Raw genomic sequence first — 11,615 nt, 5'->3', positions numbered from 1 at the left:
TAGCATTGGAGGCGTTGCGGGAAAAAAAATCATTGTTTTCAAGATGGCCGCCAAATCAAATATGGCCAGCCCATAATAACTACCTGGTAATTTGTGGTAAAAGCATGGCATTTGGTACACATAGTTACTTCTTTACATTAGATGCTTATTCATATTAGGGGCCATGAACAAAAATCAAATATGACTGACCCATATTACAATACAATACATTGCAATATGTATTTATGTAGCACAGTATCACAACTATGAAGTTTACTCAAAGCGCTTTGAAAAAAGACATACACGCATACATACACATTCACACACCAGCTGTGCACAGTGTGCAGACTGCTGTATGGCACCGGTTGTCACGCGAGACACAGACACAGACACACACACACACACAGACACACACACACACACACACACACACACACACACACACACACACACACACACACACACACACACACACACACACAGACAGACAGACAGACAGACAGACAGACAGACAGACAGACAGAGACACACACACACACACACACACACACACACACACACACACACACACACACACACACACACACACACACACACACACACACGCCAAATCTTCACGTCATTATCCTGGTCTAGAAATGAATCCTAATACTGTACATGTAAACTTTTCACTCAAGTTATATTTTACATACCCCGAGTTGACTTTTTGATGGCCATCATGTTCCAACTGTGCCATTCACCATTTATTCAAAGTTTATGTCAATCTTTTAATTACGCATTATTGGCAGTTTGATTGATGTTGGCCATAGTATATACCATAACCTGTGAAATCCTACTACTTTACACAATTGTTCTGATCTGAAATGTAGCATGGATTCCATCCCTCAGTGAGGGTACCAGATCTTGGGGTGCAATCAGGAGAAAAAGTAGGGGTGTAAAGGCGATGGCTGCAGTTTGTTTGAATAGATACAACTGACATGATTGGATATAGGCTACACATATGCCAAATACCACATTCTTAACGACCTATAAACTGCCATGGGCAATCGTAAATCACAACTTTACTATGAGAAATTGCATAACCACCAGATTATATCACTTGTGAGATCAACTTTCTGTGCACAAATGTCCATGCCTTTACTACAAACTGTCAGGTAGTTTCATAAATATGGGTTGGCCATAATGGATGTGGCGGCCATCTTGAAAATACAGCATTTTTAGCAATGCCTCCAATGGTAATATTTATCAGCATATCAAGAATGATATGTGTACCGATTCCCATGCTTTTAATACCAAGTGTCAAGAACATTCATTAATATGGGTAGGCCATATTGTATTTGGCGGCCATCTTGAAAATGGTAAATTTTTTCGCAATGCCTCCAATGCTAATATTAGTCAGCATATCAAGAATGATATATGTACAAATTTTCAATTTTCTTTTAATACCAAGTGTAAGGTAGATTCATTAATATGGGTCGGCCATACTGGATTTGGCGGCCATCTTGAAAACAATGCATTTTTCGCTACATCTCCAATGCTAATATTAATCAGCATATCAAGAAGGATATGTGTACCGATTTTCATGCTTTTACTACCAAATATCAGGTAGATTCATTAATATGGGTCGGCCATATTGAATTTGGCGGCCATCTTGAAAACGATGCATTTTTCGCGATGCCTCCAACGCTAACATTAATCAGCATATCAAGAAGGATATGTGTACCGATTTTCATGCTTTTACTCAAAAGTGCACGATAAGGCCCTTTTGTGTGTCCCATCCGCTGGACTATTATGTTGTAACGAGCGTATTCAGCGTTTAGGGAATCATGGTAGCCTATGTATGTTTGTGTTCGTGGGCTGTTATGACACATCTTTCGTAATAGGCATACGCTACTGTTCGAGAGCACCGAGTTTCAGTGAGGAGCTGAATAGTAATACTCGGTAGACTTGCCTACTCAAAGCCTGCTCCCTGGTGGACAGCACGCCTCAACAAGGGATGTTTGGTTTGTTTTCAGGGTTTGATGTGATGCATCATACTATGCCTTCCTAACCCCCAACCTGTAATAAGGCAGTCTATGTTTTTGAATAGGCCTCTATCTATGCGTAAACATTATATCCCATACATGCCGTTTCAGGCAAGAACGCGAAATGAACACGGTTTTTTTGTCCGCTCTTGATTTAATATTACGCTCACAATTCAATTGTTAAAGGAGGTCATATGCTAGCAAAATCCATTTTCACAAATCTAAATAGTCTTATCACACTATGCAAAATCACATACAACTGTGTATTTTTGTGAATGTCTTCACCAAGGGATGTCTGTGAAAGCAAAGATACAAAGTTTGTGCCCATGCTTGTGAATTGTGAATTCTTATCCATTTGGCTTTAACTGTAAAATAGTGAACTACCCCCTAGTGCAAGCCAACTGCTTGTCTGTTTGTGCATGTTAACTTTGATGTATCCGTGTCCTGTCCCACATTCCAAAAAAGAAGGCTTGATGCCTAACCCAGCTGGGTTAACCCAGACTGGGTCTTCAACCCTCACAGAATGTCATCCTTGATTCAAGACAGAGGCATATGTCACTTGTGAAACTAGCTTTACAATAGTAAATAAAGCCTACCCAAGAGTAAACATGTTTTATGGAAATATATTCATGTGTATGGCATCTGAGACACCAGTTTGTGATGAGCACAGCCATTGTTTTGTTTGTTGTCGCTGTTTGTCATGTATCATTGAATCCAGTCTGTCTTTTTTTAAACTATGAACCATTTTCAATGATGCAAGAATGAATAAATTACACGTTTCAATGAAAACAAATGAGTTACATGTAGGCTACTGTATTATAGGCAAACATCTGGTTACTAACACAAATAAATTAACCCTGAAAACCTCTTCTAGAATAGACTTGTAGTTTGTTCTTCAGTCAAAACAAAGCCACATGTCTTTTATTACAAGAGTTACCAGAGTACGTGACTAAACCTGTTTTCTGAAATATGCCCCTGAAGGACACTATGAAGTGAAAGTGAAAGCCCTATTGGGATACTCCAACTCCCATTGTCATTGTGACACAGCACTCCACAGCATACAAGTGTTCACTGCACACAACGCAATTGCATTTATGCCTCACCCGTGCAAGGGGGCAGCCCCCATTGGCGCCCCAAGGGAGCAGTGCAGCGGGACGGTGCCATGCTCAGGGTACCTCAGTCATGGAGAAGGATGGAGAAGAGCACTGGTTAATTACTCCCCCCACCAACCTGGCGGGTGGGGAGTTGAACCGGCAACCTTTGGGCTACAAGTCTAAAGCCGTAACCGCTTACCCATGCTGCCCTAAGCCATCTTTGTCCCTAACTTTCTAAACTAATCCATAAGTACCCATGCCAAACCTTGCGTTATCACACTTAAAACAGGTGCCTTTTATGGTGTCTTTTCACAAATTGTTTACTAGAAGACATACTGTATGAAAGAAATTACAAATTGTAACATTTGCGGTTATCAAACATGGGAAAGGAAAGACAAATTTACACCAGAAGATGTAGGTCAGAGGGCTTCGGCGTTCTGTTTGGTAGTGCGAAGGTGCTCTTTGGTCAAACGTAACTCTGAGATGTTTTGAAGAAATCCAAGGCAATCTTCGTCTTCATTAAAAAGCTTTCTAATGAAGACGAAGTGTGCCTTTCATTTCTTCAAAACCTTTGTAAAGACAGAACGTACACATTTCAATAAGAACAAATGATTATACATTATTAGCTAAACATCATTTCATCACTTCATATATACTCTAATGTGTCTAACCTGCCTCTAGGGCTTAAGGTAGTCAGCCCAACAGACTACCCTCTTTTAGTCCCACAGAAAAAAATAAATCAATTAATTACACATTTCACTGAGACCAAACGAGTTATATATGCCTATTCCTTTTTAGCTAAATCATTTCTTGATTTCCCTACAACAGGTGGTCCATAACACTAAGCATTATAAGCAGTCTTTGTGGGGTCCCGTCTGTCTTTATTAGCCTGATATTTTAGGGCTTTTATGCCTTTATTCAGCAGGTGTGTGAGAGAGAAGAAGGATCGGATTGGACTGAAACACATGTTTCCCTGGATTTCTGGAATGGCGCCTTAGCCCTATGTGCCACGTCACTCCCGGGCATGGGTGCCGCTAGGGGGGGAAAGGTGTTACACATTCTAAGGGCCCAAGCACTGACAGGGGCCCTTAAGGTGGCTCAAAAAAATACAAATCTTTCATGGGGCCCAACATTTCTGGCAGCGCCCCTGCTCCCAGGTCCCTGCCTTTCTAATCTAATGCATACTTGCCCAGGGCCCTCCTACCACTTTGCAGGCGAGTCCCACTGTAATGCACAGACTTCTTGCCACTTCTAGTCCAACAGAATGGTGGAGATGATCAGAGGTGCTTCATTCTTTCCTGATTTATTGGTGCAGGGGCTAAAGAAAGGATAAATCATTCCACTGAAGGTGTCCAGGAAGGTGAAGATGTGGACCTTCCCCTCCACGTCGTAAAAAGACACCTGCCCCTTCTCGTAGTCCACAAACACGCCGATCTTCTGTGGCTGCGAGTTGACGGGCACGCTGGTGGAGGGTTCGGTGCGGAAGGCGTAGTTGGTCTTGTCGCGGAGGCTGAGGAACCAGTAGCCGTTGCCGGGGTTCACCGTGATCTTGCCCTTCCTGTTGATGGAGTGGCTGGCCACACCGATGTCCCAGTCGGTCTTGCTCCCCACCTCCACCTCCCAGTAGTGACGTCCCGACCCCAAGGCCTCCTGGCCCAGCACGCACACCACGCGGTCGAAGCGCTCTGGGTTATCCGGGAGTGGCTGGTGCTTGTCGCCACACTTCACCATCTTCCGGTCTTCGGAGAGGATGAGCCGGGGGTGAGCGGTGGCCGGGTCCAGAGTGATGTCCACTGTCATGCAAAAGTACAGGGATGATCAGAGTTAGGATTATTATGCCTTAAGTATAAGGTGGTTAGATGCTGTTATGAGGGCCCATTAATGGGCCTATTGTTGCATTCTCATTACAGTAATGATATACAGTACAGCTAGGTCCATGAATATTGACACAGCTCTCATCTTTTTGGCCCTACACACCACCACAATGGATTTGAAATTGGATGCACAAGGTGTGGTTTAACTATGTATGTTCAACTTTGATTTGAAGATGTTTATGTTGATAATTAATGATTATCCCTCATATAAAAGGTGTACGTTTGAACAAAGTTTAGAACTAAGTTGGGGACTCGTATGCTGCAAGAAATACCACTGTTCAACCACCCAGTGTGCCAGTGTGTGGCAATGGTGACCTTGTTATGAACACTCTACATGGAAAGCTCTTGACATAGTTTACCACCATGTGTTGTTAGACTGGTGATTGGTGGAAACCTCATCATGATAAACTTAATGAGATTGGTCTTCTGACAATGAAAAGGCATCATTGAATTGGTCATCACTGAATTGGTTAAAACCAGTGGTCACATTAATGACAGCCACTGATTAATTAATGGGCAGTCATGGGTGAGCGGTTAGGGCGTCAGACTTGCATCCCAGAGGTTGCCGGTTCGACTCCCGACCCGCCAGGTTGGTGGGGGGAGTAATCCACCAGTGCTCTCCCCCATCCTCCTCCATGACTGAGGTACCCTGAGCATGGTACCGTCCCACCGCACTGCTCCCCATGGGGCGCCACTGAGGGCTGCCCCCTTGCACGGGTGAGGCATAAATGCAATTTCGTTGTGTGCAGTGTTCACTTGTGTGCTGTGGAGTGCTGTGTCACAATGACAATGGGAGTTGGAGTTTCCCAATGGGCTTTCACTTTTCCACTAAACAAGCCTCAGTCTCATTGAAACCAGAAAATCTTAAAGGTGCACTCTGTAGGATGGTCGCCAGAGTAGGTATTGCAACCAGAGATAGGATCAAGTCACTAATTAGCAAGTCATAAGTAAGTCCTTCCAATCAAGTCCAAGTCAATTCACAAGCTAAGACTCATTTGATCAAGTCAAGTCCAAGTCGTACCCAAGTCATGTCCAAGACCAATTCTTGTTTGACCAAGTCACCATGTATTCTATGCACAATCTTGACAACTACTTTTGGTCATGAGTTCATTATCTCTCCACACTATGCATGCCCCCCTGTGCCAGTCACATTAGTGCACCTTTAAAGATATACAGTAGATGAGGGTCAATTTGACAAGCGTAATGACTTTAATGTATTGTGATCTTGGGTTAGGGAATCTAGATGTGAGCATAGCAGTGTTGTGCATGGAGGCTTCACACCTGCATAATCTTGTATCCGCTTCTGTTCTGAAAGACAGATAACAGTTGTTGTTAGACCACTGGGCTGAAAACATGTTTGCTACAAAGTTAAGGCAGGACTGGAACCAACAAATGAACAATTCGAAGCAAGGTTATCAACGGCCAAGAGAAAGAATGAGCTGTCTGTCTGTCTGTCGGGTCACTACCATCTGTGTTCTCTCTGCGAACATTGTGTTGTTGTGATACATCTAATTAAACATTGTGCTGATCCAAACCTTAATTTCTTTTCATGATAATGATTATAATATGATTATTGAAGTTTATAAAGAATCTAATGTCAAATAGACAGTAACAGTGGTACTTACTAGGTTGGGACTTCATCAACGAGGATTCCGCTTGATTTTGAGTACCTGTTTAGATGCAGAGTTAGGCATAACCTTAAGTCATACATTTTAGCAGGAAATAACTCATAATCTACTGATTGGATATATCTGCAGAGGAAAATGTATGTATGATGTATCTGCATACTAATTCCTCCTTCAAAGACTACATAGTGCGCTGACATCGTAATATCTTTGTGAATACTGCCCTCTACAGGCCGTGTTGGATCATGGTACTTGCAGTTTTGACGCAAACAAAATCTTTTCTCAGATCTTACCACTGTCTGCTTGGTATTTAATTTTTATATAACTCACCTACTTCTGGAAGCTTCTGCAGCTCTTCTTGGAAGCGCTCCAGTAAATGACAAACACTCTGGTACACTCTCCTGGTCCCTAGGTCTGAGGACGCAGATATGTCAGACCAATCCTTCACGGCCGGAGGAGTGGAGAGAACTGAGAAGTAACTCTACAGTGGAACCAATGTGAGAGAGCCAACAATAAAAATGTGTACTCCAGACATTCTGAGCATCTTCATGAATGAATTCCACTTTTACAAATGTTATCAGAAAATGGGCCCAAATGTTTAAATGATGAAAGTGATGTGGATGGATTGGCTGACAGGAAATAGGGCCCAGGCAATTTTGGCTTTTAATAATTAGCGGCGCAGAACTGACTCACCGATGGGCCGCTCATCCTCGTAGGCCCTTATTTTCAGGAATGCTAAACTTTTTTTTAACATTCCTGAAAAACGGGGCCCACAAGGGTGCAGGGCCCACCCGGAAATGCCCGCTATGCCATATGGCCAGTCCAGCCCTGCCCAATGCTGACCTTGAGGCAGCTGACGTGGTCCTCTGCCTGGAGCAGGTTCCCCAGAGTGCTGCTCCTCTTCCTCAGGGCCAGCACCTCCTGCTCCAGCTCCCGGATCATGCCCTCCGCCTGGTGTTCCGCCGAGCGCCGGTTCATCTCGATCACCTCCAGCAGCTCGGCCTGGCTCCGCTCGATGGCCTCCGCCAGGGCCGAGAACACGCGCACGCTCCCCTGGGTCTCCCGCTCCGCACACATCTGAAGAAGAATGATGATCAGAGTTGCCAGATGTACGATAATCATCATATTTGTGCCATAATTTTGTTCTCTGTATGATCAAAACACATGACGTAGCGATAATTTCACAGTTTTCATTCAGTTGCTGTAAACAAGCATTTGGTGTAGTTTGTTTGTGTGATAATTTCCTCCCAAGAAACCCCCCAAAACGACAATTTAGAGGTTTTGGCACGATAATTCAGCATTTTCCATTTGGCAACACTAATGAAGATAACGCAGATGTAGGGTGGGGAATTTAAACTCAACATTGATATGTAAAAAAACACAATAGGACAGTGCTTTTTAAGTTTTGTGCATTACATACAAGTGTTAAAAAATGACAAAAAGAAGAAAAGGTGCAGTAAATATAATCTGCAGATGACCTGATTTGAATAAATTGTGTGGTGTTAGCGATTTAAGTTAAATTTGTGATTCTTCGCCATTTAAGTAAGTGAATGGTTCATTACGGAAACAGTGGTCAGTCAGTATGAATGGTTTATTCACCATTTATTCTGATTGTATATATACCATTTATCAATGTATAGATAGTTAATTCACAATTTATTTACCAATAAATAAATGGTGTGTTTACCTTGATGTTTACCAGGGATAATTTGATCTCCTCCACCTTCCTCAGCCGTTCTCTGATCATCTCTTGGATCTCTAGTTCTGTGATGTTTATTTGTGCCTGGTGTAACTCAGAGACAGTAACAGGTCATTGATGTGTGGATGCATAATAACTGGTTTATTTTGAATTTAAAAGGTGCACTATGTAATATGTTTAGTAGTTTATTTCCAGAATGTATGCTGCCCATTCACAAATGTTATATTTTTCACAAATACTCACCATTACCATCAAATTCTAAGTATTATTTATCACTGGGAAAATTGCACTGATCACTCGTGAAAACGTGGATCTTCCTGGATCTTTGAATTTCCAGAAACATTTTGAATTTTCAGAGACATTTTTAGCTGCAAAACGTACTCTGGTCATACTAGTAAATATTGGTTTATTGATTAGTGAATATTCATGAAAAGATCAAATTTGGGAATAGGCAGCACAGTTGCAATACCTACTCTGGTCATGAATCTAACAAATAATCCTTGACCCACCTTGCTCTCCTGCCACTGGTGCTCTGCAGAGACAATGCTGTGTGACTGGTGCTCCTGCTCTGCACACTCCACACAGATGCACTGCTGGTCAGTCCTGCAGAACATCTCCAGCTGCTGGTGGTGTTTGGGGCAGAGTGCCCCCCTGTGAGTGTTTGCTGCCCCACTCATGGTGTACCTCCGGTAGGACACAGCCCGTGTGATGGGTGAGGAAGAGGGATCAGCAGCCACCTGGGAGCCATCTGAAGGCAGCGTTGTCGACATGGCACTTTTGGCACTGTCCTCACCACGAGAATTTTTGGAAAGCTTTCTTTTCACCTGCGTGAAAAGTTCCCCCACCTCCTCGGGTTTGTTGTGGCTTTCCTCTCCTCTGGAACCACCCTCTTTGTCCTGGCTCGCGCTCGCGCCCTCCGTGTTGTTGGTCATTCGCTTGAACTGCTCGGTGATCTCGCGCAGCGTGCGGTTGATGTGCAGCTGGGGCTTCTTGCGGAAGGCCTCCTTGCAGAGGGGGCACTGGCACAGCTTGCGACCCTCCCAGTAGTGGCCGATGCAGGCCATGCAGAAGCTGTGGCCGCAGGGCGTGGACACAGGGTTGTCGAAGACGTCCAGGCAGATGGAGCACTGGAACTGCTCCTCGGACAGGAAGCTACGGGAGAACGGCATGTCTAGAGGAGGAGGAGAAAGAGGAGAGAGAGGAGGATGAGGAGGAGAGAGATGTGCATGAAGAGTTGAACATGCAAAGGCCTCTTAGGCACCAGCTTGCTCTCTAAAGTGTCTGTGTAGCATTAGGGGTGCTGTCCCTTCCAGGTTCAAACCTGAGTGTCTGGGATGCAGGATGGTGGTAGTCACATTGGAGGCCAGAGTATGGTGAGTCAGTGTTTAGGGCGTCAGACCTAGGCCAAAGATTCTTGATTAAACTCTCAACCCGCCAGGTTGGTGGGGGGAGTGACTAATCACTGCTCACCCACATCCTCCTCCATGACTGAGGTACCCTGAGCATGGTACCGTGTCATGACAGTGAGATTTTCCCAGGTGGGCTTTCACTTTCAGGGTTCTAAGGTGGATGGGATGAGTCTCATAACTACAATCTCCAAATGCTACAGTGGACAGTGACGAATTGTCAGATGAACTCCATTTACATATAGTACTACATTGTTGTATTCGTGACAGAGAAACTGTACACCTGTTAATTGAATGCCTCACATTCTCTCCTTCAGAGCAAGGTTGCGGTCCATCTCAATTACTGTCTCATTGCTCATGGCCCATCCCAGAATATTTGTTCATCACAATAACGCCATCCTTGACCTTTTTTCACACACAACAGTTTTTCCTTGTGATCATTTTTTGTGATTTTTTGGATTAAGAAACTTCAACACGAGCATCTCTTCAAACATTTTTGACTAATGACTTGTCTCTCGTGTTTTGAGATTTACTCTATTGTGAGCTACCAATACTTTGGATTAAAGCAGTAGCGTGCACAGAGATTTTTTGGGGGGGCAGGTGCTTAAGGGGGAGCAGAGGGCATGTGGAACTGGAGCTTCCACACACTTTTTATCGTCAAGCATTTTAATGTCAACATGGAGTGTATTGCATTGTGACAAATATTTTTAAAAAACACCTTTCAAAAAGGGCATTTTTTGTCCACTAGGGAAAAGTGGCAGGTGCATTAACACCACCTCATCCCTATCTGTGCACGCCTATGTATTCAATTGTCTAAATACTGTACTGTACTGTACGTGTGGGGTATGTGAGCAGAAAAGGACATTTATCTTAACTCCTCTGACAACTCTCACAACATAATGGGTCATAAGGCAGCGTGCAAGTTCGACTGTGGCCAGAGGAAGGAGATTAGAATGCCATTGTCAAACTTGTCATTTTATCAACCCATCTTTAACTTGGAATGAAACCTGACTGGAACCACTGAAGGAAAAGTGTTATGTAACTGTCCGGCATTGCTTATCAGATTTCGCAGAGTCACTGAGAACATGCATAACTTCTTGTGTGTTTTCATGCTCTAATGTGCCCTTACCCCCACCTTTTTCTGCACTTCCTAAATGCAGCACGACTGTCCATGGTCCAGAGGCATTATGTGCTGACGATATTCTATAGCCTATCTGTGCATATTGCTGAAGAGAACAGTCAATTTGCATCAAACAGCTCTGCATGATGATTGCTTAAATTCTATTGAACGTGGAACTGAAATGCCAATTATACTAAAAGTAGAAAAGAAATGTGGGCTACAATCTCAACCTGCAAACAGTAAGGAAATAGATATGCACACCCATATTTGCCCTTTAAAACCAAATGAATATAATGAATGTCAGGATTGCCATGTGTGCAGTTGGTCATGTTCCAACCTAAACACACAACATGCAGTTAGGTTAACACCAATAAACACAGAAATAAAATACATCAAAAAATCTTTGCTTTGAGAGCCTCAAACACACATTTTGGACATGCATGCCATACAGTGTACACATGCAATGTGCTGGACGCTCCTGCATGGATAACTGACAGGTGTCAGCATATAACACATCCTTGTCTCTTACCTGTAACTTGTAGCTCTCCACCTCCAGACTACTGCTTTAGTTCACAAATCGCTCTCTGTAGTAGTCCAGTGTACTCTGTCTAAAATAGTGTCTCCTCCGGAGTCCTTTGTTCAAAATCCTATTCAGCATAAGGGTGTATCCTATACGCCTATACTGATGCTACAGTTTCCTAAAGAGAGTTGAGAAGCAAGACTGAGTTTTAGTCTGTAGACAGATTAGCTTTTGTGATTGGAGCTGTGGATTTCAATGTCTCCTCCTCTTCTCT

At 43.5% G+C, this 11,615-nt stretch overlaps 1 protein-coding gene across 1 annotated transcript; it reads right to left on the bottom strand.

Moving 5' to 3' along the window:
- Nucleotides 1–3,078: 3,078 nt before the first annotated feature.
- Nucleotides 3,079–11,551, bottom strand: LOC134437822 (E3 ubiquitin-protein ligase TRIM39). The gene is made up of 8 exons (XM_063187373.1): nt 11,351–11,551; nt 8,805–9,466; nt 8,284–8,379; nt 7,440–7,673; nt 6,927–7,077; nt 6,597–6,641; nt 6,253–6,279; nt 3,079–4,890 (listed from the first exon to the last, which is right to left on the bottom strand). Exons 2-8 carry the CDS (start codon nt 9,462–9,464, stop codon nt 4,349–4,351), a joined length of 1,755 nt encoding a protein of 584 aa, XP_063043443.1. The 5' UTR covers nt 9,465–9,466; nt 11,351–11,551; the 3' UTR covers nt 3,079–4,348.
- Nucleotides 11,552–11,615: the final 64 nt, after the last annotated feature.

Source organism: Engraulis encrasicolus, chromosome 21 (genome assembly GCF_034702125.1).
Source record: "Engraulis encrasicolus isolate BLACKSEA-1 chromosome 21, IST_EnEncr_1.0, whole genome shotgun sequence".
NCBI lineage: Eukaryota > Metazoa > Chordata > Actinopteri > Clupeiformes > Engraulidae > Engraulis > Engraulis encrasicolus.
The sequence above is the reverse complement of the archived record's forward strand: the minus strand, read 5'-3'. Positions and strand labels throughout refer to the sequence as shown.